Genomic DNA, 26,105 nt, shown 5'->3' with positions numbered 1-26,105 from the left:
CTAATCATAAAAATAATGAGGTCAAAGCACCTAAGCTTTATGGCTACTTATTTTTTTAACCATTTTTGTAGACAGAATGAGATAGGTCAAGGCTGAAGTGACATGTGGATGATTTCGAAGTCTGTTATTGAGAAGGCTTTATTGAGATTCAGGTATTACAGTGATTTTTACCACTGCAGTACTTACAGCAAAGTTTTTTACAAATATTTCTGTTGTAGTCTTTAATGTTAAAAAATGAATCAGTTTCATGCCATAGGAAAGTAGCAGCTATGGAAAATGAAGCTAAGTCTGGAGGTGATAGTAATTTCTTCATTGAGCTGCTTGTCAGGAGCTGGTGAGAAAAATGAGGCAGCATTTGGAAAGTGAAAGGTGATGTGCTTGCTTTGCTTGGGGCATTATCAAAAACCTTCCCGGCCTTTGAAAATAGGCATCAGTCGGGAAAATACCTTGGGATTAGTTCCTGAAAGGCAGTGTAGTCCAGATTAGTTCCTGTCACAAATTGAGACAGATGTCTCTGGTCTGAGAGATAAACTGTTAGTTAACAGTTTGCAAGTAAATTATCTGCTGTTGCCTCAAAAGATTTAATTTGATCAACCTGCAAACTACGTGAAAAAAGCATTTCATCAGATTTTTCTTTTAAAGGCCAGAGCTGTTCTCTTTGCCTTTTTAAAACTGGTTCAAAAATTTGACATCTTTATTTGTAATGTTAATTTCTGGCCTATTTTCACTTGAAAGGAAATGTCTTCAGTATCTTGTTTTTTTAAAAGCTTTTAACTCCTTCCATTTTTTTTTTTATTTACCTCAAATGTAGTTATAGAATAATATTATTTTGAAGGGACTTCTGGAGGTCATCTGGTCCAACCCTATGAAAAGCATGGCTAACTTAGGTCACTCAGAGCCATGTCTGGTTGTGTTTGGATTACCTCTGAGGGTGGAGATCCCAAAAACTCACTGGACAGCCCTCTCCAGTTTGGTACCCACACTTGCAGTACATCCATCCCATTGGCCAGGCTATCAGTGAAGACATTAAACAATACTGGCCATGGCATCATCCCCTGGGGAACATCATTAGTTCCAACCAGATGGATTTGAGACTGCTGATCACAGCGCTCTGAGTCTGATGGCCAGGCAGGTTTTCCACCCAGTTTACAGTCAGCCTTTTCAAACTATATTCCACCAGTTTGGCTCCAAGTATACTGTGGGAGACCTTGTTAAAAGTGTCAAAACAAGCTGCTGTGCCATCGTTCACAGAGCCAGTCATCTCAAAGATGAGATGTGTCAGGTGTGGTTTGTCCTCAGTAGCCACATGCTGGCCATTTCCTATCACCTTTTTCTTCTTCAAGCATCTGTAGGTGGGTCCCAGGAGGATTTGCTCCATAATCTTTCCAGGGACTGAAGTAAGACTTAGCAGCCTTCTGTATTGGTCAGCTGTCCCTTTTGCCCTTCAGATGGAAGGTCTGATGTTTGCCTTTTTCCAGTCACCAGGATCCTTGACCAGTCACCAAGAACCCCCCAAAAATAACAGAGCTTGGTCTTACAGAGACATTAGCCAGTGTTCCTGGCAGCACTGGGGCTGTGATTTGTGCCATGTATATGTATGCAATTGTTCTACTTCCTTGTTTTCAAGTTATTTTGACTTTCAAAAGCTGCTTTCAGTTCAATGTAATGTTGCACCTCTTGACAAAGGGTGATGATGGATCCTGCCATGTTTTCAAGTTTTGGGGTGAAGTTTGATGTAGACAGTCCTGTGAAAATCATGAGAGCAGTAGTTGGCTGACAGAGAGTTTGGGGTGTTGCTTGGATTGGAAGGTTCACTTTATGTGGCTGAATGATGTGTGGAAGTCAGTAACCCTTCTTAGGCTTTTTTGTCTTAAGTGGTGATTATAAAGATTACAAAGATAAAGTCATGCTAGTTACAGAGTTCTCTTTTTTATGACTGACTGACCTATTTCAAGCACTATCGCTTGTCAGTAAAACACTTAACACAAAGTGTACTTTGCCGTTCAGAGGTTGAACCTAGATGTGGGGTGAAATAGGGTCATTACTGTATTCCTTTTACCTTTAAAAACATACTATCACCCTTTAACTTCACCTTTTAAAATTGCATTTTTCTTGTGTGCTCTGGTTGGTGATAGATGACACATCAGACTATTATGAGGGGAAACACTAGTGTTAGAGTGCCTGGTTGGATTTCTAGAAGGGCTAAGCAGCTGTTTTAAGTGATCCTAAAATTTTCAAATGCTTAGTTGCAAATATTGCAGGTACCTGAATTACCTCTGGAAATGGTGTGTTTGAATCCTGATCAGTGTAGAACTGGGAGATTTACGACTACATGTAAGTTCAAGTTCTTTCCGGTGACAGACCAATGCAAACCAAAATTTTAAGCCAGCTGTGAGCAGTGAAGCCTTGTTTTCTGTGGCATTGGCTGTCTGAGTTTGATCAGATGTGAGCCTGTGTTGAATTTTTTCTCGTGGTCAGTGTATTTAGAGCAGCTTTTAGCCATGTGGATCCTCTGGTGTCTAATATTGGTACTCAAACATACAGCAGTCCTTCTCTTCCTTGAGGGTACTAAATTTGGTTGTGCCTTCTCTGTCTGGTTGCCTGTTTTTTATGAATATTATAGTCTGTTAAGATCTTTGCAAAGGGCACCCTTCTGTTAAGCTTGGTCCATGTTAGGTGATGGGATTCATCAAAACACGTTAACTACTCATGTCTCATACTTTTAGGCAGGGAAGCTAAGAATTCAAGCATTCTGGTTGCTTGGTTACTGTAATGTTACTGCTTTCATTAATTCACTTATCAGGATGATGGTTTGTATTTTGGGTTTTTTTATTCTCAGATTTATTTAAGGATAAAATAAATTTTTCTTTAGAAAAAAAATAGGGGGTTTTATTTCATGAGGAGGAGTTCTTGCTTCTACACATACAGTGTTTTATTGCCCTTTGCAAGATGATGCAGGGACTGTAGTAACTCGTTTTTCTGGTATTGTTGTGCCATTAGCACCAAATGTTGTAAAGGTAAGGATTAGGTCACATAAAAATTATAAGCTAAAAATGAAGCTGATGAAATGCCATTTTTCTTCAAATGGAGAATATTTAGAACTTTGTCAGTATAGGAACACAGCCTGGCCAGGTTGGTTACTTGGATCCTAGAGTTAAAATAATGGATTGAACATTAATATATAGAGGAGCACAGTGTTGTGTAACTCTTATTTTCAGAACAGCACATGAAATTCAAATGATGTAACATGATGACAGTAGCAGCACAAAGCATTGGAATTACCTAATAGAGGACAAGTACCTGAGAGCTATTTTTAAACATTTTGACACTTACAGATAGTTGAAGAGGCGTGGTTGATCCAGAAAAGTCACAGTTTCTTTGGAGCAGCAATTCTGAGAGCCAGTTTGACTTGAGATACTTTGATATGAGACATTGTTGCTTCAGAAGTAGCAGACAATAATTCTGAGACAGCTCTACTAGTGAAAATGTTCAAGGCTGATGTAAGTGGAGTTTGTGAAATGCTGTGGCATCAGTCATGAGCAGTATCTGCAGTCAGTGATTCAACAGCATACACATGAAGTAAGGGAAGAAAAGGAAATGGGAGTTAACTCTTCTTTGTTGCTAAAAATATTACAATTGGAATGCGAAAAAAAATTACCTATTATGGCTATACAAATAAATGTATCAAAAAATCAGAGCATATTTAAATAATACTTTTAGTCTTATCCTTCAGAGGTCAAGAATTTTACTAATCAGAAGCAAAAACTTTATAGCTTTTTCCACTACACTGTAACGACTTTAAGGTGGGACAAGTGTCTTTCTACCTGAAATAATTTTGCCCCTCAAGATTTTACATGATGTTGAGATGTTTGTCTAACACAGGTGATAACTGATTCCCTAAGATCATGAAATTCAATTTGGTGGTCAAAACATTATTACTGTATGCTCTAGAGCTCAGTGGTAAAGGTTTAAGAGATCACATTTCAACTGGATGATTTGAAGGACTGTTCTTCATAAAATAAGCATGGATGAGACTTGCAGATGGGATTGGGGTCAGGAGCAGGAAGCTTCATCTGGGGCAAGTGAGAGGTGCTGTGGCCACACTGCCTGTGTCCTGGGTCCACCTCAGTACCAGTGTGCTGGTCTCAGAGTTCCTGTGCTGGGCAGAATCTCCGTTACAACCACACTTCCCTGTGTCACTTTGGGGAAAGCATTTTTACCCATCTGTTATCAATCTGAAATACTCCTACCTAGTTATTTTTTCCTGTTTTGACTGCCTTATGCTGATCTTTACTTCTTCTCCCAAGAGGTTTCCTTGATTTTTGATTCATCAGAGATAAATACCTTTTCTTTGCTTTAAAGGCCGCTTGTGGCTTTTCTCCCCTCTGCTTGTCATCTCATTCAGTTTTGAGAAGTTAAGCCTGCAATGGTTTTGTGCACCTGCCCAGCTTGAAAGCAGATACCTAAACTGTAATCCAGTCTCACTGAATGTTTTATTTTCATTAGTTTTACAGATAGTCAATGATTGTTTTCTGCTGAACACAGAAGAGTGCTCACGTATCTTTTGGTTTTTGCTTTGTTGTAGCAGCCCATTAGATGTTCTGTACATTTTGCACTGATATCTGGGACTGAAAACTGAGCAGCAAGTTAAGTAGCATCTATTCTATCATAAGGAGAAAATAACTAAGCATTCTTCTTTTAGTTGTTTTTTTTTTTTTTTTTTCTGTTAGCATTTTGCTTGTGCTCCTGATGGAAGGACAGGAGCAGGCTCAAAACTTTCCTCTAAGGTGGCAAGATTTCAAATGAATAAGCTTAAAAGTAATATGCTCTCAATGTTTCCAGTCATGGTTGAAGTAAGAAAATAATGAAAAGAAGACAACTCATCAAATACTTATGTCTTGCCCAAGTCCGTATTGACATAAATTAGGAGTTACAGTGTGAAAGTGGAGAACTGCAGGTTTCAAGGTGTGTGGACCTCACCAAACAGCATTTAAGGGTGCTGGTACAATGCTTGCAAATAATTAGATGTCTTTTAAAACAGAATCTAGAAAAAAATGGCATATGGAGTAGGGAGTCATGTGAATTAGAAAGTAGGAAGCAAAAAAAACACTAAGAGTATTTTAAGTTACCACCCCTTGAGGAGCAAGCGTATCTCAGCTCTCTGGAAAGGTTACAATATGCAGCCTGGAGTTCCTTCTCGAAGGCTGAAGCTCAGAGCCTTTAAAAAAAAAAATCTTATAAATAGTCTACCCTCTGCTTTTTGCTTTTTTTCATTTCCTTTTTAAACAAAGCAAGCAGAGGTGGTGATGTCTGTCTGTCTGGGATCAGGTTAGTGAATGTATTCTTCCAGGGCGTGACAGAGCTGGGTTCAATTCCCATCTTTTCCTGAGGAAGTTTGTGTCTCCTGGGAGAAGGGCCAGGGATTTAAATAGTGAGCTTCCTGAAGTGGGATTCTCATTCTCTCCTTCAGAATAATTTCTTCCTTGCAAAGAAGATTTGAAGCTGGAAGGGCATGGACAGACAGAGAGGAACCTGTGTATCTGCTTTAATGTAGAGAATTTCTTGTAGGTGGTTGAAGTCCTGAATTGACATTACTATTCCAAACATTGTTCATGAGTTTCCCTGATTGACTGTGCAATAAAATAGGGGAAACCATCTCCTAGGAGGAGGAAAAGATCAGTTTTAATCTCCAGAAACAGAGGAGAGAGCTGAACAGTGTCTTGATACTTTGAATGGGTGCTTTCACAGCTGAGCAGCTGTGTAAGAAACAGAGTAAACCCAGCAACAGTGACCACACAATTCTGTTTTTTGAACGGAAACAGAGATTCTTGTACTTTCGATGGTCAGTATGTTCAGAAAGCCTATTAGCCAGGCAAGGTGGGCAGAAGGATATTTGTCAGAAAAATACTTTTTGTGTTGTGTCTGGATCACTGTTGGGAAGGAAGTTTCTCTTTCACAGTGAGCAAGGAAGGGGCTTTGTACCACAAGGTTAAGAAGTAAAATATTTAACCCTTTATTTTTTCCTTCAAATGTCAAAATATTAATTAAAGCTTGCAGTACTGTTATCTACAGTAGCATGGGGAGCAGGAAGAGCCAGCAATGTGCTACCCAAAGTCGACTCCTCCGTTTTGTCACTGATGTCATTCGTTTGTTATCAGAGTGGGTGGACTTTGTAAGCTGGCCACAGTGCATTTTGAAAAGGCCATGTGGCTGTGTATAGCTGTCCTGTAGAAATGAGATAAATGCTTGGCCTGCCACAATGTTGAGATGTTTTTCTTTTTTTTTTTTTTTAATCAGTAGACTCTCATACCAGTATGTCTTGAACAAAGAGAAGTTCTAGTCTGTGCTGGTTCGTAATGCCTTGCTAATGCTTCTTATTATCTCATTTTTAAGAGAGTACTCCAAAAAAAGCAGGAAACAGCTACATGGGCTATTATTAAAAAGTCACTGCTTGCTTGCAAATACTAGTGAGTCATCTTTGTGCTGTCCGGATCGACAGGTGTTGCAAAGAGTAAATCAGGTAACTGGTGCTGCAGTCTCTGTCCTTGCTAATTGCAGCAAAATTCCGCAATATATCTTCCTCCTGCCATGGAGAAAAGGAAGAGTAACAGGGTGACCACACATGCTGCTTCCATGGTGTTTGCTTTCTTCCAGACAGAGCCTGGTGCACCAGACCTTCATTCCTACTAAAACTATGTGGCTGAGGTTTTTCTGAGAAATGTTTTGAAAAAAATAATTGATTCAAGTATAAATATTAACAAAGATTGTGGTAAAGCTGCCCTTCATAAAATGGCAATATGCCTATGACAGGGAAAAGAAAAAGCTTTTTTCCCTCTGTGTGCAGTCTGCCCAGCCATAATGTTTTCTAATGCTTTCAGCATGGTCCTGATGTGTTCCCTGCTTTTTGCAATCTCCTCATTTCTTTTCTCCACTTGTCTCAACTGTAATGAACACTGAGAGGGAACAGAAGTTGCAGTCTGGCAGGTCAGTTTGTGAAAGCAATTAGTGCTCTAGAGACTGGGGCTAGTCAGATGTCTTGTTTACAAGAACTTGCTGTTCTGCTGTTTAAATGTAAGATCCAAGTTTTCCTGTTTTCACCCTAAATGGCAGCAGGACTTAATGTCATCTACAGTGTTCATAATGATGTTTGATCCTGTTGTTACACCATGGATTTCGTGCTGTGTCTGTGACAGTTTCTTACGACTCATGACTGAGTTCACCAAGCACATCTAGAACATTTGGCAGAAACAATTTTTTTGTGAAATACTCTGGTGGTGAAGGCCATGATTACATCAATATCATCTGTTTGGGACACTGGTTATAGTATTTTCTTGATTTTTATTTTCTTTCTTCAGTGAACATTTCTATATGGCATTGTATAATGTATTGTGTAAAAAGGGTCCTTGGAAATTTACAGCTTTCACCTCCATTAATGATTAGAAGTTAGCAGAATCATTCTAAAAAATTCTAAGTTTGTCTTAAAGTGAGAATATTTTGTTGAGATTTCCCTTGGTAAATAAGTGGTTCACACTTGTATCCTAAAGGTTTAAGATGCTTTTACATCTTTGTAGGTCTTTGTAGATGGTGACTGCAGCAACTTTATTTGCAATTTATGAAAATAAGCTGCTTTTAGCTTTGATGTATGCATAATCTCCAAGCCTTTGGGATGTGCTGGGGAAATGCAGAAGACAGAATACTTGTTGAGGGCAAGCTCCCTTCTTTGAGAAGGATTGTTTTCATAGACTTCTGAAAAATGTGTGTAGATTTCAAGTTTACTGAACTGTTTCCTCCTTCTTTAAAAAAAATTGAGTGAGGGGAAATTATATTGCAGCCATACTTTCGTTCTTCCTTTTTTTACTTCTTGGTACAACTTGAGAGTCTGTCACTGGAGAAGTATCTGTGCTTGGTGTAGTCCTGATGTCTGAATGAAGTGGATCTGTGCAAAGGGATAAGATTGTGTTTCCAGTGGTGGTGAGATATACAAAATCCTGTAAAAGGCCTGTTTATGATTTTTGGTTGCTTCTGCAAGGTCATAATTTTCTCCATTTGTAAGGGTTACTGTAGGAGGGTTTTGGTGCCCTTCAAGTTTAGTATTTATTTAAAATATGACAAGGTCTGCATATAGACATAATAGTGAGACAACAGAGCTAAATCATGATTAAATCACATCACATTGCTGTAATGTACTCTCAGTACAGACCCATTGGGCAGTTCCCTCTTCTTTTTGGACCTTGGGTGTTGGTTCATCTACATGGCAATGCCCAGCACAGATTTACCAGGCTGGTTCATTCCAGACTTGAAAAACTTGGGGAATTTTCAGGTACGCTGAAAAATCCTGTGTTGATAATTAGGGCAGGAACGCTCATTATTTTTGCTGATGAAAATGAATCAGGAACACATGTCCTCCCATAGATGCAGGGCTTTCATAAATAGGAATGACCCCCACCAAGCGAAAGCAACATCAGAGTCCTCAAAATTTTTCAGTTGAAATTGATTTTAAAATGTGGTATAGTTGTGACTCCTGGGACATTAAAACGAGGAGAAGGGATTTCCCCATTTTGTGTACATGAAGCTGCCTGGGTTACTTCTCCCACTCACCTGCTCAGCAGTTGAGAGTTTGAAAGCTCAATCTACACAAGCCATTTCAGCAAAACCAAGGCAAAATGTGACTTTCTCTCTAACTGTGAGTCATATAAAGTATTTCAAAAGTATATCTTAAGATTTGGGGCTTTAAGAGTTAATCAGTTTACTATCAGACCTGTATTGTCTGTTAATTATCTGACTTGTATTGTGAGGCCTCCCCTTGAGTACTGTGTCCAGTTTTGGGCCCCACAGTGTAAGAAGCATATAAAAATATCAGAACATGTTCAAAGGAGGGAAACAAGGATGGTGAGAGGACTAGAGGGCAAGATTTTTGAGGAACAGCTGAGAATATGAGGTTTGTCCAGTCCAGAGAAGAGACTGAGGGAGTGACCTCATTGCTATCTACATCTTCCTTATGATGGGAGCAGCAAGGGAAGTGCCCGTCTCTTCTCCTGGTGACAGGACATGAGGGAATGGCTTGAAGCTGTATCAGAGAACATTGAGATTGGATGTAAGAAAAAGTTCTCCACAGAGAGGGCAATTATGCACAAGAAACTCCCCAGGGAAGGCATCATCGCCCCAAGCAAGTTGGTGTTCGCGAAGTGTTTGGCCAAATGCTCTTCAGATACACCGGTTAACTTTTAGCGTGTCCTGCATGGAGTCTGAATTTGGAGTCAATGATCCTCTTGTGTCCCTTCCAGCTTGGAATATTCTATGTTTTTGTGATTACCCGTTAAAAAAAAAAAAACAAACCAAAAAAAACCACAACAACAACAAAAAAACCCAAACAACTAAAAGCTACCTGAAATTAAGAGAACAAAGTGAGTTGGAGGAAAGATCAAATGTGTAGCCCTTAACCAGTAAGACTAAATCTGGAACAAGCCACATGCAGGTGGAAATCTGCTGATTCTGGGGGTGTTCTACAGCATCCTGCTTCTGTGTCATGGTTTCAGGTTCTCTTTTAGAGACCTCTTTGACAGAACAGCTTTTGCAGAGAAATGTGCTGTAGAAATGTTTAACAACATTGGCAGCATTTTTCAGGAAGGCTCTTTATAGATCTCAAGTGTCTCTTAGTAGGCTGCTTGGTAGGTCCATGTCTTGGAACAGGTCCATGCTTCCTTTTTTCATCTTTCTGTGGTTCATACCTAGTGTCATTGTGAGAGATCACTTGGACTCACCAACTACTGCATTCACTTTCTTTAAGTAGATATGTATACATGTGTGTGTAGCCACAAATGTATGTATATATAATAACGATGATGTGAACTATACATAGAGAATTGTTAACAAATGATCCCAGACATTTTTAATTTTATTGAAGAAACGTGCAATAGATACAAAAAAAATGCTTTCCTGTCCTCAGGTGGTACTAGAGTGCTTTCCAGTTGTGTGATTTTTGTGCTGAGATGTGCAGGAGTTTCTTGGCAGGAAGGGACAATGGGGGATGTGATATTTCTGTACTTAATATTAAAATATGTGGCTGTATTGAGAGGTGAAGGGTTTTTTTATGTGTGTGTCTGGGTAGGAGGTTAGATGTCTGAAAAGGGAGTGAGTGAGATGTGATTCATGCATTTTTAAATAAAAATAAGTATTTCATTTTTGTAGCTTCATCCTGTACAATAGTTCCTCCACATAGAGGACAACAATTATGATGTATAGATTTCAGTATTTAAGTAAAATTATCTCGTCCAAAGCACAAGCTGACTTAATTGTCTTAGTTCTATGTTTGTAAAGCAGTGAATTGTTCATGCTTTTCCCTCAGATAAGTATTAGTGAATATTTTGCAATTCTAAAGTATTGTTTATACAGGTACTCTTGAAAGCATACTAGAAAAACGAAATCTTAGTACTCTGATATTTATTATGAAGTAAATTCTATTGAGACACCGTTTAAATGCTGCTTTTGAGTCTTTATGCAGTAGCTCAGGAGAAGGAATAACTTCATTGTGTTACTTCTGCAAAACTGTCTGATGACAGATTTTTATTGGGACAAGCCCTTTCTTCAGAATACATCATGTAAGAGTGTTTTCTTTGTTAATGGGGCGTGGAGTGGTGGAATGGATGAATTTGAATAATAATTGCTTTCCCACTTTGCTCAGCAGCAGCTTTGGCTCAAGGCGCTGAGCACTGAACTTTTTTTTTTTTTTTTTTTCCTTAATGAAACACTAAGTATTTACCGGGGAGAGCTGGCAGGGACCTGCTGGGACCCCGGGCTCTGCTGTCCCCAGCCATATGTCCCGGCGAGCCGGGGGCAGTTTGTGTGCATCGCTCCGAGCACTTGGTACTGTTTTCCTTTAAGAACTGGCACTACGTTCAGGACTGCACCGCATACCCTATACAAAATAAATAAATAAATACCCCCCCACCCCCTCGCCGGTGTAAACGCCGCTGGTTCAGCAGCAGCAGCCCCGGGCCGGGCATTGTTGGCTGTCGGAAGTGGGGCCGGGGACGGACGCGCCCCGCTCGGCTCTGCCCTTGTTGCATTATTAATGCGCGATGTTTTCATGTTGCAGATGGCTGAGGGCTAGCGGGGCGCACTCGGGACCATGATGGCTCAGTTTCCCGCAGCCGTGAATGGTGAGTAGCTCCGGGTTGCTCAGGTGGGGCTGGGAGGTTTGGATTTTTTTTGTTTGTTTGTGTTTTTTGGTGCCCGCAGCAGCGCTTGGGTCACTTCGCTGCAGATCGCTGCCCGTAGCCGATGCTGTGAGGCTGGAACAGCATCACTGCAGTGTAATTTGGGCTACGGAGACGCCTGGAGTGGCTGACAATCTCTGATCATTTCCAGGGCTGAGGAATGTGTGAGTTGTAGTGCGAACACTGCCTGACTTCAAGTAGGGAATATGCTAAGTAATAGTTGATTAAACTCACATACCTTTACTGTTACGTAATTCAGCACAAAACGTGTTCCATTATAGTCCATTACGCTGTTTATTTTAAACAAAATATTTGAATGTATCAAGCAGTTTGTGACATTGATGAAAACAAGCAGTCTTTCTCCAAAAAAAAAAAAAAGAGAGAGAAATAATTTTCCTCTTGATTGTGCTCCTTCCACTATAGAAACTTTTGAATTTGTTTCTTGGTGATTTCCTTTCAAAGACATACGAGAGTTGGAACCTTAGTATTGTTTTTGTGTGTGTGTATGGGATGGAGCTCTTTATTTTTAGAGGAGTCTTACTTGTGAAGGCACGATTTGCAAAGATCTGCTAAGAAATTTGACATTTGCATGTTGTTATTTACAGAGCTGGCCAAAGTGAAAACACAAGTATAGAAGCAATGTTTTGTACTTCAGATACTCCTGACAAGGAGTATTTCTCCTGATAAAAACAGAAAAACAGGAATGAGTATTTATCTCAGTTATCTGTGAAGGTTGCTGCAGGACTGGTCTTTAACTAATTTAGAAAATTGTCACTGCTGAGATAAACTGGGAAAGGGGTTTTGGGTTGGTTTTTTGTTGTTTGTCTGTTTTTTTTCCCAGAACAACATTCAGATTTCAAATTAAACCTCTGTTTTACATACCTGTTTCATTGGATCATAAGACATTTTGTAAAAAAATAAATCTGTGTAATGAATACTTTTTTTATAGACAGTCAGCTGCAGTTTATTCCAAACTTTGCTTTACAGATATTAGAATAAAAGCCAAGTAAAAGGAGTCAATATATAATAGGGGAAATCTATATGCCAGATTATTTTTTTCACTTAATTGAACATAATGGAATTTTTTTTATATTATTGCCACATGATTTTTGCTTCTCAATTTAAAATAAACAGTCAGAAGCTCTCTCTGTCAATACAGGTTTATGTTCTTGGTTCTCTCTGTGGTTGATGTATGCATAAGTTATTTGATGTCTTTTTCACTTTTTTTCTCCTTGGTTCTGTTGGAGGATTGCAAGTGTGTTGCCAGTGACCACATACATTGCTCTCACAAGCCTTACTTTGAGAGAGTGATCCTGGATCTGAATTCCCTTGGGCAGTAGTCTGCCACTCTCAAAAGGAACACTGCCAGAGGATGCTGCCTTTCTCCTCTCAGAATGTTACTGTGTTGTAAGGCATAGCAAGAGAGAGAGCACAAGGAAGAGAGACACCAGGCAGTAGTTCAACTATTGCTCCTCACAGAGTAGTTTGGATGACTCTGTGTTAACTTTGTGTATACTTCTTCCCAGAACTGATGAAATTTCAAACAAGTCATGTGTTTTAAACAATAGTTTTAATGTGATTTCTAGGTGAATACTGACCTATCTCTGCTGTTGAAGTTGTTGTTCTCTAATATTTGTTCCTCTTCCCTGTTACTTAACCACTTACAAGCACTGCTGTAGTGGTTGCACTCAAACTAGTTCACCTGCATTTGCCACTCATTGCAGGAAACCTCTAATTATGTTGTTAGACCTTGGTAGTGACTTGAAGCATGAGATGAAGAATGAGGTTATGTGGGAGGCAACCAAGCCATTAGGCATTGCTGCAGCCTGGGAGCACTGGCTGTCTGCCTCACCTTTGCATTAGCACAGCATTGACCCTTCCCTTTTGTATCCTACTGGGGGAAATAGTGGGTTCCTTACGTGGGAAAAAACCTCTTATTCTTATCAAGGTACAATATACTTTGCTTTTAGTTCATGAGTAGTGTAATGCATGAAGTAGTTTCCATTTCAGGGTTATTTTTGGCATTCAGTGTTACAGAAAAGTGAGTGAATGGCATGGAGCAGATGTGTGTAAAAGTATGTGATTGTGTGACATGGGGTGACAATGAGTCTGAGAACTGCAGGGTTGGAATGACAAAGCATGATACTTGGCCTCAACAAATACGAGTGGGAGATACTACAACACTTTATTAACCAGCCTAAGCAGAGAAAGCAATTCTGCACAGGATCCTGCGAAGGAAGGGGAACTGAGGTGTGTGTGCAGCTCCAGTGGAGAGACTCAGCTCCATTGAAGCACCTTCAGAATGTACCTTGGCTGAGCAGGGTCCTGAGACCGTCCAGCCCCAGCACGTGGCTGATGGCCAAACTGCTGTACTGGGAGCTGGCGTGTTCTTCTGTGGTCATGTGTAAACACTGGGTGCTCTAGGGGCATCTGCTGTTGATAGACCTCTCTTTAAAGTCATGAAAGGACACACTGCCCAGAAAGGAGCTCCCTTTGACTCTCCGTTGCTGTCCAAGGTGACCTTTGTGGGTGCCTTACTAACAAGCTGAAATTCAAAGAGGAAAAGCATGACTAAAGAGTGTGTGTTGATTTTTCTGGAACTCAGGGTAGACCTGCTGATTTTTACAAACTTACATCCCATGCAAAATGTAAAGGTTGTGGTGACATTTTACATGAACAGGCAAGGCTGTTTCTTATATAAAGTCTGCCAATTACAGCACCAGATGGATAACAGACATTTATCTGTGTGGAGTCCAGTTCTATCAAAGAACCACTCCAGGCATATCCTTCTCCCCAGTCTGCAAACAAGATTGAGGATTCCCTACTGAGAGTTTAGTTCTATCCTGTAGCCTGAATATTGATCATTATTCCTGTGAAAATGACAATATAAGCCCAGTTTATGGTAGTTGATTCTTCTTGCAGCTCTTCATCTGGGCAGAGCTTGCTTAGGAATTCATCCTAAGTCTTGCAAAAGCTTCTGGAAATGGCATTTAGTTACACTAAACAATAAATATCTTCAGCAATTGTGTTTCTAAAGAAAGAGCTAATATACTAACTGCAAAAGACATTTAATAGGATAAAGGCTTTAAAAGGTTAAAATGTACTTCCATCTAATTTGTCTCAGTGATTGCTGCCTTTGTCACAGGAAAAAGTATCCTTCACTGCCATGGGATGTGTTCTTTCCAGCTGGAGAGGAGTTGCAAGATGTTTCTTTTCCAACTCCCCTTCCTTCTTCTGTATGCTAGATTTGTTCAGGGTTTGGTGTCCATGCTGATGGATCTTGGTCTGGGGAGATTTAATCTTAAAGGACCAGCTGGAACAAGGAAAGCAGTATTTGCTGATCAGTATCTTTCACATTGTTTACTTAAGTACCATTGGAATTTTTGGGCTGTGCTTTTTTTTTTGTTTATGTTTTTATTTGTCATTTCTCTTCCCTTCTACCACCTGTGTTTCCTTTCGATATAAATTTTCTGTGGTCCAGCAGGAAAATATCTCTGATAAACTGCAGTGTAGAAAGTAATAGTTGTAACTCATTTCACATGCTTCTAAACCTTCATAAGTAGAACTGGATTTTGTGCTGCTGTGAATAGAATTGAGTGTTGTATTCTCACACTTAGGTGTGTTGGAGACTAAATCAGACATGAAGCGGTTCTGTGAGGTCCTGGTTCCACTGGTGTCGTGGGTAAAACACTCACCAACAGGTTCTGCTGCACCTTCTCTTTAAAAAAAGTTAGTCTCAAGCTTTGCAGTCTGAATTTTTTTTAATTAGGAGCAACGCTGGTCTCAGAGTTCAATTAAAAGCTGCTTGAGTGCAACCTAACTCTTCACCTTGTGTGCACTGTAGATACGGAAACTGTAGACTTGAATATCAACAAGCGTAGATAAAGATACAAAGCTGAATTAGACCTTGCAAAACAGCTATCAGGACTTGTTCTCCCATCTAAAAGTAGGAAGAGGAAAGAAATTATAAGACAAGAGCAAATATTTTCTCGGTCTTTATTTATGAATTAATCCTTCCTTTCAGTGAGGGCAGTGGAGTCAGTTGATATGGAACAAAATTCATATGCTCAAGTCAGAGGGGTGTTTATCTTCCACTATCACACCCTGCAAAAAATTATATTTCCAGCGGTTTTGCCATATTACATATTTTCTTTAATCTACCAAGTCAGAAATAGTGCTGTACTGTTGCAGAATACAAGGTATCTTATTTATATTTAATTGTGAGGATAATATGATTCACAAGGAAGATGTAAGAGGAAATCTTAAGAGGAAAAAGTAGTTAGACGTGGAGGTACACGTTAAATGGAGTAAATGGAGTTAGGTTTTAACAAGGGAAGGTTGCACTTTGTGCCTTCTTCAATACTTGAGTTTTGTAGAAGAAGTGTAACAGATCCCATGATTGGATTTCTCTAGAGAAGTAACTGGCTAAAAGGGAAAGAAAATGCAAGTTTAAGACCAGAATGTTGTAGTTGTGATATTCTTCATGGATTTTATCATGATGCCAGTCTTAATGATTATTTATGGCAATATCATCAGCAAAAAGCAAATGGATGCTGGTTAAATTGGGAGATGACAAACTCTGGAGTAATTTTCCAGCCAGAATTACACATTAAGGTGTGCATATAATTGGTTAAATTTCATCACATTTCTGCTGTGCTGCCTTCAAATAGCTTTTTAGCCATACCATTATGGGCTAGAAGAATTTTTGCTGTATGCTGGGAATTCAGCAGTTGGCTGTGACTAACGAGAAAGACAACCGGATGTGTTAGAGGATCACAAGGTAATTACGTGATTTGAGGGAGAGGAAATGCATCCTAAAATGTGGTGGATGAAGTAAGGAGTGCTGTGTACTATTGCTCAGGCACTGGTGAGACATCTTGTGGGTTATAGGGTAGAATTTGGGTTATCTGCTTAAGAGGGGGAGAAAAAACCCAGGAAGTGAAATAGACACAGAGATGGGCTTTAGTGTAATTAAGTGCTGAGAAAGAATAAAGGGATTGCCTTTGTTAACCTGCCCAGATAAAAGCTTACTGTTTTGTTTTGGGTTTTAATTTCAATGTCATTGCATTTCTTATTCAGTAAATAAATTTGCTCTTTATTTTTTCTTACTGGGCAGAACAGCATTGAGGAAGGATACTAACTTGTCTTTGAGTACAGTGCTAGCACAAGGGTATATAGAGATGAACCAGCTGTTGATGCAGTTGGTCTGGAAATGGGAATGGTTCTGTCAGCAGTGACATTCTGGACCATGATCAAGGAGGAAATCTGATTGCCTTAAGGCAGAACTTGCATTTTAGGAAGGAATTAATATCTTAGAGTTTCTTGGAGAAGCAGCAGTCTGCACATGGTGACCTTGGAAGTCCCTTCCAATCCTATGCTCCTGTAATGTAGTGAAGAATTAGATAATAATGAAGATTAGTGTTAGATCTTGAGCTGTTAACTTACTCTAAGCCTATAGCTTTCTCTTGCTAAGATTTTATTTTGTTAGTATCATGTGTTAGCTTTTATAAGTTAAGTTTACACTGAGTGGGAAACCCAGGACAGATTTTATCTGGAATAATAATACTATAATGCAAGCTGTTTTATTCATTTTGAATGTCAGAGAGACTTCCTGGTGTTTTTCCTTCAAAGCATACAAAAACCTAAACAAAAAACACAAGAAGATCTGCATACTTCCCCAAAATGGAGCAGAGGGCTAAAGTCTTAGCCGAAAGGACTCGGAAACATAAATCTACCACATGGCCAAGTTTCAAAGGGCTCTGACTGTTAAAATGTTAATTTCCTTGAAGGTTTAACTCCAGAGTTTGGGAAATACACTACTCTGGTAAGCCACTTCATGTGGTTGTTGCAATTTAGGGTTGATGAGCATTGTGTGAAGTGGCACCATCTTAACATCTACTAAGTCCCAAATCGTCTGTGATCATCACTTTGAACAGGCCATAGACGATACTAATCAGTATTGGCAGAATGAGTTCAGGTTTAGCCCAGTAATTATAATGGCAAGAATAAACACATTTTTCAGGCATTGTGGTCTGTCGAATATATTTATATAATGCCCTATTACTTTAATTAGGAATCCTGTGTGTTCAGGCTTTCCACTGCATCAGTTCTTTTGGACATCTGTTGTTTTTCTGACAATGGGACAGTAGCCTTAAATCATCACTGAGAGAGCTGGAAGGGGCGAAACCCTGGAAAGCTGAAAGAATGTCAGTGTCCATGGGACTAGCATTCATGCTGGGTACCTTCAGAGAAGATATTTTAATAAGCTAAAATCATTTTTGCTTTAGTGGGATGTGAAGTTCTCTGTATGCAAGTCTCAAGAACAGGTAAGATTACCTGAACATCAAGAACTTTTACTGCTCTTCTTCTTAGTGAAGTAATTTGCTTAAAAGTTTCTTTTATGTGCAAATATAAATAATAGGTGGTATATTTTAAATTATGCACCGACATTTTTCCCTGCATTTCTTCTCATAAACATGATTTAGTCCTGAATTGTGATCTCTGCTGCACAGTTGTTTCTTTAGGAAACACATCTTTCCTGAAAAGTCCTGGTTTCACTGTTATGGAACTCTGCAACTGTTACAGCGTGTTGATGCTTGTATAACAGTACTGAAAAGGGTACACTTCCATTTTCTTACCAACTAGGAGTGAAATTTGTTGTGCAACAAATAAAAGTGCTTCCACAGTGCTTTGTTTCACAGGAGATCTTCAGGCTTGGGGAAATAAAATGTTCAGGTGTGAGTTAATGTATAAACTGTTTCTGATGGAGATGATGAGGCTTGGAAGGCCAGCAGAGTTATTCTGCTCCTCTTATTTCTCGTGTTCTCTGTATTCAGATTGGATTAAGAAATATGCAGACAGTCCCTTTTAACCTGACCTGAAGATAACATTCACTAAGCTCCCTTTTCTGGAAATGATCCACTCTGTAGTTGCCAGAATCTGTTACATGAAAGGATCTGGAATTATACACAAAGTAAGGATACCTGTGAAAAAGGTGGCCAGAGGGAGGTTGTGGCTCCTGTGCTGAGGGAGACTAAATGGATGAGAGTTGTTTAGTTTAATTTAGAGAGAGCTAAGGATAGTTTAGGGTTTTTTTAGAGACAGCTAAAAACCTGTAAAGCCATATCAGTATAGAAAATGCTAACAAGAGAAGGAATATTCACTGGTTTTTTTCATAGCTGAAAAGCAACACAATGCCTAGTGAAATGACTGAGTTTAAGCTAGCAGAAGAAAATGGGTTGGTTTGTTGGTTGGGTTGTTTGTACGTTCACACAATGAACAACTCGCAACTCATTTTCAGAACTCATGGTCTTTAAGATGTTTTGGAACCAGTACATGGAATCAAAACTTGAGGAGGAAAGATCTGTGCCATGGCTATTAAATGGTTGCTGCCTTTTTTTTTTTTTTTTTTCCTTCCCCTTTGGGGGCTTTTTTGGCTCAAGAAGCTTGCCAAATTGGTGGTTTCTGGCAATTGAGAAACTGTAATAACTGTAATACCCAGGGAAGAATTCTGTTCCAAATTCTAACCCCGAAATGTCCTTATGAGCCACTGGCAAGGCAGAATTAGGGACTGTGATATAAACTGATACCAATGGTTGTATGAACGTAAATTAAACAGTTTTCAATTTGTTATATTTCAAATCAAACCCCCATGCGTGCTAGGAAAGTAATATTGTATATGTGCTGGATATAGTTGGCAGGTTCTGTTAATAAGTAATTTAACCTTCTAAGGAGTGCTGTTTAAGCAAACTCTTATACTTGCTTCTGTTTCCTTTGTGTTTTCTTCCAGTTTTCCCTCCATTTTTTCTTTCTGCCAGGACTAGAAGTTACAAAGAGTAGAGGAACGAGTGATTGAAGATACAGAGCAGCTTCCTTATGTGGATTAATTGCATTGACTAGACATTTCAGCTTGGAAAAGAAAGGGTGGGGATGGTGGAAACAGTAGATGTCACCTTCCCAAGGTCATCCATTATTTTGTAGGCAAGGGAATGGTAATTATTCTCTGATAACAGAACGATTAACCAGTATCAGATGAAAGTACTATTGGCAGATATCAATCATACAGAGCACTTTGCACAGTGTCAAATAAACAATGAAAACTGTGACAAGCTGACAAAAGGTCGTAGATTCCTTAAATTATTAGAGAAAGGTGGATCTTCTACTAATGAGGCACTACCTCTGGTTCAGGAGCTGCCCTGGGGCTGAGGAGACTTCCTGGAGCACTACCACCACATGGTTGGCTCAGACTGTCCCTCTGTGCTGGGATCTCAGCTGGGGGAATATTCAGTCTCTGCTGGAAGGACTGTGTTTCTTGAATTATCTCCTAATTTCATTTTATTCCAAGATCATTCAGGAAATGCTTCTTCATAATTTTCTTTTCTCTTACCCTTCATGTGTAATTTTTTTGTTGGTTTTTTTTTTTAGTTCGTCTGTTTTCCTCTTCTCTTTCAAGTCTGTATCCTAGTCCTCCATTGTAAATAGAACCCATCAGCCTTCCTCCTGGTCCCAGACTTCCTCCTCAAGTCTGAGAACCCAGAAATGTGGTTTTTACTCAAGGACCAGATAGGGACAAGAACTACAAACATTACTAGAAAGGACCTGATATTCCTGAAACAGAATTCCCTTCTGATTTTGTCAGTGTATGTCTTTGTGGGAGAATAATTTCCTTTACTGCACCTAATTTCAAGGTTCATTTGGCATCGTCTTGCCTGGTGTTTTTATTGCCTGCATTTCTCCTGGTGCAAAAAGATTTATTTGCTGCCACTGATGGAAACTCACCTGAATCTTATTAGTTTTGCTGCTCTCCCCAGAGATTTGCTAGACAATAATTAAACAAATTGTCCTTTTGTAAATTTTTAATTAAATCATAGGGGTGTTTTTTGAATGCTGGTGAGCAGCAGCAGTATAAAATCATGGAAATGGATTTTCCAGGATTAGAAATGTTTTGTATAAGCTCTGGTGGTCTTTTTTCACAAACATGGTAACTAAAAATTTTTATTTTCCTCATGGAATGCTTTGATACTATACAATGAGTTTACTCAAAAAAAAGCTTCTGACTTGTCCTTAACTGAAGGATAAGCATCTCTTCCGTCTTCTGTGTCAGGCTGGAAAGGAAGGCCATGGAGTCTGTGAGCTGGAAGTTTGCTCACCTTAAAAGCAAATGGAGGCAGGTCTTAAAGCTGGAGAATTTGGCCAAGTATGATTATGTTATGCCATGATAACATTGCTTACTTGACCTTTTCATACCTGCCATTGGAAAGATCCTTGTTGGTGTGATTTTTTTCTTCTCTTCTTTCCATTTCTAAAATCCATCCAAAAGTATGAGTTGCAGGTTTAGGGAAATGACCATTCCTCTGTGCTGGGCACCAGAGAGCATGTACCTCAAATCCTATGTCCAGTTCTGGGCCCCTCAATTATGGAAGGACATTGAGGGGCTGGAGCGTGTCCAGAGAAGGGAACGGAGCTGTGGAAGGGTCTGGAGCACAAGTCTGGTGAGGAGCAGCTGAGGGAGCTGAGGGGCCTCAGCCTGGAGAGAAGGAGGCTCAGGAGGGACCTGCTGGCTCTGCACAACTCCCTGACAGGAGGGTGCAGCCAGGTGGGAGTCGTGTTCTCTGCACAAGTAACAAATGACAGGACAAGGGGAAATGGCCTCAAGTTGTACCAGGGGAAATTTAGATTGATTATTGGGAAAACATTTCTTCACTGAAAGCTTTGTCAGGCACTAGGACACGCTGCCCAAGTGGTGCAGTCCCATACAAAGATGTGTAAATGTGGCACTGAGGGACATGGTGTAGCGGTGGGCTTGGCAGTGCTGGGTTAATGGTTGGACTTGATGGTCTTTAGGTCTTTTCCAACCAAAATGATTCTGTGGTTCTGTGATTCTGGGCACAGACAGAGCTGTCATTGGATAGAAGAATGGGCTTGTTTCATGTGCTGCATCAGTGTAACTCAGCGACTACAGCTGATTTCGGTGTCGTTGCTTCTCCAGAATTAGGCAGAAAATAATTTTATATTAATTGCTGGTATTGAATCTAGATCTGGCAAGGGCTCAGGTTAAGCCCAACTCTGTGTGCCAATTTTTTCATGTAAGAAAAGGCAAAGTTAATTAACTCTTAAGAATAAAGCATGAGTTTACCAACATTGCATGCTACAGTGATTGCACTTTTTGATGAGAAGTAGGAAACTTGCTTCATTAAAACTTAAAAAAATCCTATTGACTAAATTGTCAATAATTTTACAGAAAATTAGCATAAAAGGTAGCATGTTAATTTGCAGTTCAGAGTACTGTCAAGTTTATACACATTTCTAGTGCACATTTCCTAATGTACTTTTACATTAGTAGAGCTCTAACAAAACTTAAAAGCCTTTTTTTTTTGGGGGGGGGGGGGGGGTGGGTTTAGTATTTTGCTTCCTTAGTGTGTTTTTTTTCAGGGGGGTTTCAGGGGAATTGGCAATAATTTTGTTAAAAAGGATCTCTGAAAATGGATAGCCTTAATGAGCTAAAAGATTCTGTGATACTTATTCAGTGTAGAAATACTATCCTGCTGTTATAAATTGATAGTTTAAGTGCTTTGGAATAGTCAAGTGTGCTGTACAGTTCAGAAAAGAATTGGATCTATAGTGTTAGCATGGCTTACACTATTATGTATCTCTAAATTGTTTTAGGGATTATACTCCTTCTAAAAGCAAGGATTATGTTTCTACATTGAGATCATTGCATGGCACAGAGTGTTCTGTGTTCTAATGTTCCTCCTTTATGGATGGATTTTGTGTATCAAAGTGGGGGCTGCCAGTGACAAGATCACCAGGCAGAATTCTGCACCACATCTCACAGGAGCAGGTGGATAGTATAAACAAGCTCAATATTTTGTTTTAGTGAACTGCTCAACCTGAAGGTTCCCAGTTTACCAAATACCTGGAAACTCTGTACATAATGTAAAGAATATGAATTGTACCCTAAAATGCAGTGTGGCTGCTGTTGCTTTGTCCACATTTCTGTAAGTTTACTTTTCAGTTGAACAAGTTTTGCTTGGCCAAATCTTGTAGCTTTGCCTGTGTATCTTGGTTTGAAAGGCAAGTGTCTGCTAAGGAAGGTAGGAGGTTCCCTTGGGGTGGAAAATGTAACCCCCTTCCGTCTGAACTGTTATTATGATTTTGAAATTAAGGGGCTTTCAGGCAAAGATATCAGGAATAGGAATAACAATTCTTTACTAGCACATATAACAAGGCAGTAATGCAGAAACATTGGCTTAACCTGACAGAGCCAGGATACGACCTGACACCCTGCCGGGCAGGGTGGTGGCAGCAGTCTGATTAAGGGGTGGCTGCACTCCTCTTGAGGTGATAAATGTGGTTCTGTTGAAGCAGTGATCCTGTAGAAGGGTCTGGTCCTCCTCTGAAGGTCCAGTGGTGGTTATGTAGCTCTTTTCCTCTGGGAACCCAGTAGGTAAGGGCTGAGTGTGGTGTTCCAAACCTCAGATAATATCCAGGTAGGAATGCTTGGTTCCGCCCCTTGGGCAGAGCGTCTCACAATGGGATAATGTAATTTTATGGGCCATGCAGTGAGGGTTGGTGGCCCATTACCAGAAGAGGGAGTTACCAGGGATGTGTCATGGAAGAGATAAAGAACCCTGCCCCACCTGGTTTTAACAGCTGGTGATAGAATGCATACTTTTGGTTACATCTTACATTGTAACCTAAGACAGTGTGCCTGACACTATTTAACAACCTGTCTGCAGGTACCAGTTATTTTTGGTTAACCCACCAGAGATGCTTGAAAATTTTTTACAATTCTCTCAGCTTCAGTGGGCACAATTCTTGTAAATTAAATGAAAATACAAAATTGAAGGAGAATCATGTTTCCCTGTGTTTAACATGCTTTAGCTACAAGTTTTCCCTTTCAGCTATGTGCACGCTAAAAGAAGTTGCTGAAGTTACAGTTAAGCACAGAGATAGATACTCTTTTCCTCTGACAGCTGCCTTGGTGTTGCTTAATAAGACTGAGAGCCTCCATGGAGCATTTCTGGTAGCACAAGCATTAGGGGGATTAATGTATGTATTGTGAAAGGAGATTATATGTGGCTCCTGCCATGGCCTCAGATCGTGGAAGTTGGGAAGAGCAGGTGCAATCCTCAAGGAAGAGCAGGTGATGCTTTGGGATGGACCCAAAGCCACCACAGTAGTAGTTCATAGCACCTTAGTACACCTAAATAAGGATAAATGCTGATTATTAGTAATTTTTCTCCTGTGTTTGATATATAGAATCAACAGAGAAGTAGGGAAGCAAATATTGAAAACGGCAAGAACACTGATAAGGAATCTCAAATTCAGACTAATGGTAAAATGTTCTGTCTATTTTCTGACTCCTGGAGTGTTTACTCACCACTGAGAAAAATTAGAAGTCTGATTCAACATCTCAATTGGGAGCATTAAATCCAATCTGTAATAAATACTTCTGTGGTAAACTCATCTGCAAACACAGAAAGACTGGAATTATTAGATTTATCCCAATGTGTCCTAGACCAGACAACTCTCTGGAGGCTCCTAATAGGAGAATGTAATGTGATTGCTGGTTGCATTAAGGAAAACCCCTTGTTATACAGCTTGAGGCACGTTGCTGCATGTCTGTGCTGAAATTTCCCTGTCTTAAAACACAGGGATAAATATTTACTTAGGGTCATTATGAAGCGTTATGCTGAGGTTTTTTGATAGTTAAAGAGATGGTGGTCTAATCCTCGTGACTTATATGTACAAGGAATGCTCTTTCAATTTAGGTTTATTATCTCTGTGGAGTTAATTACCTTTGTAGGTCGTAGGAGCATGGTTTTTATTAGAGAAAAACAAGCAACAGCTGTGAGTGAGGAAACAAGGACAGTTCTTTGGAGAATGTGAAAAATGTCTTATGGTTTTTCCTTATCAGTAATCCTACCGTTCTCACTAAAGCTACCCTTTGCCTATGGGCAGTACTAACCAGTGGCAGAGGTCTTACAGAGTATTTTCAAATCTATATACTTTTCTTCTAGGACTGCACCTTTTTTTCTCCCCTCTTTTTCAATGGTAATTACCATTTTAAGGAAAGAACAGTGTTTGTTTCCCTTTTGATGTTGGCAGCCCGTCAAAGCAAGTCCTTTATGTTATTCAGAAGGTTATCTGTCTGATGCAGTGTTGTAAAGACATTTCTGAAGCTCTCCTGAAATGCTGTGATCCTGCCATAAGCAGACCTCCCTACTCTCACCTTGAGAGGTGTCTTTAATTTAAAATTAACTTGAAGGAGCTGAATATGTTTAATCACCAGCATAGTTGCTTGTTTCCAAGACTAGAAAATTGTGAGTGCTGCCACACTGAATTACAGAACTACCTGTTACATGAAGGTGAGGCCAGCATGTATGTTTTCATCCTTAGAGAAGTCTTGAAATAGGCTAAAATCATATTTAGCTTTGGGTGTTTGGGTCTTTGTCATTCCACATGGACTTTCTACATGGGCAGACTCCACATGTGACATTGAACTCTTGGATGTGTTGTGGAGTTTTGGAGTGGGCAAGTAAAGGAGCTTTCATTGTTAGTCTTCTGTTTTGGCATAGGGAACTGCAGAGACATTTCTGGACCTCAAGTCCAGATTTCCAATATTTGGTATCGAGAACAAATGCCAGTGCTGACATTTATTCGGTCTTCTCTGAAAATACCAACCTTCTCTAGGAAAGAAAGAAAATTTGACCTTTGTCTTCCAAAAGTCTTACTAATATAGACATGTGGGTTTTCATAAGCCAAAAAAAGCAGGTGAAGACAGTAGTTATTCTGTTCTAGGGAAAGTCTTTGTGGGGAAAATCTCTCGAGTTCAGCATTTCTTGAGTTTTGATTCCTGAAAATGCAGGGTAGTCAAATACAGTGTTTGCTTCATCCAGGTCGCTCTTCCTTCATGTATGAAGTTGTAATATTCTAAAGTAACCTATTTTGAAGAATAATGAATTAATGAGATATCTTCTTGTCAAAGAGACTGTACTGTTTTTCCCCTCCAAAATTTTACCAGCTACAGTTGGGAAAAATTATTTTAGGTCTTGAAAATGTCCAGGAAATTTAAGCTGAGTCGGAAAAGTAGTAATGCTCATTGTCTGCAGCAAAGCCTCTCATGGGAGCATGTAGTAACAACTGTATTTTGATTTCTGGTGGGGAACTGGTCTGTAAAAATTTTGTAGTTCACTGCTGCTTGGAACTGCTCCATCAAGGAGATTCCTGCCTCTTGCCCATCCTGTAGTCAGAGAGGTGTCTGTGAAGAGCAGACACCTGCAGTTTGGTTTGTGATTCATGCATGACTTGCCATGAGTGAGGACTGGGGCCGTGCAGAAGGAAGAAGAACAGAAATGTCTCTATACAAAATTCATTTGATCTGGTTTACGGGCAAGACATTTCTCAATAGTGGAACTGAAGGTGTGTTAGTGCAAAAATTGTTGAGCTAAGCCAGATAAGTTTAGATGATACATCTTGGATGGCAGATGTTTGACTCTTCCTGAAGTTTTGCCCTTCCCAGAAAAGGAGTATCTTCCCTTCCTCACAGTTCAGCATGCGCAGAATGTGGTTGTGTGTGAACCAGGCAGTGTAACTCCTCAGCAGTCCATTTTTACCACTTGTGGTAGTTTGGGAAAAAGTCACAATATTTGTGAGGATTGTAGCATGATTTGATGGTGCTGGCACAGGAGAACTGAGTTTCAGACTAATTTTGGCTGTGTTTTTGTGATGGTCTTCGTTGTGCTGTAGGCAAACACAACAATTAGTTTAGAAAATGGTGTTGCAATGTGCTTTGTGGAATTGCCAAGACCTTGTGAGTCCCGTTGTTCAAAGTGTTTATTTCAGATAGACTGGTATGGTATTTTCACATGGTATTTTGAGCAATCT

The 26,105-nt window shown here is 39.7% G+C and overlaps 1 protein-coding gene across 5 annotated transcripts in view; it reads left to right on the top strand.

Annotated features, from left to right (window-relative positions):
* ITSN2 (intersectin 2) overlaps positions 1 to 26,105 on the top strand; it is an 81,266-nt gene that overhangs the window by 1,581 nt on the left and 53,580 nt on the right. For all 5 annotated transcript variants that reach the window (XM_069011708.1, XM_069011706.1, XM_069011707.1 and 2 more), the window contains exon 2: positions 11,096 to 11,159. In XM_069011708.1, the coding sequence (XP_068867809.1) occupies positions 11,129 to 11,159 (31 nt within the window). In that variant the 5' untranslated portion in view covers positions 11,096 to 11,128. The remainder of the gene's footprint in view (positions 1 to 11,095; positions 11,160 to 26,105) is intronic.

The sequence above is a fragment of the Aphelocoma coerulescens genome, chromosome 3, assembly GCF_041296385.1.
Source record: "Aphelocoma coerulescens isolate FSJ_1873_10779 chromosome 3, UR_Acoe_1.0, whole genome shotgun sequence".
In the NCBI taxonomy this organism is placed as follows: domain Eukaryota; kingdom Metazoa; phylum Chordata; class Aves; order Passeriformes; family Corvidae; genus Aphelocoma; species Aphelocoma coerulescens.
Note: the sequence above shows the minus strand (reverse complement) of the source record. Positions and strands in the feature narration are given on the sequence as shown.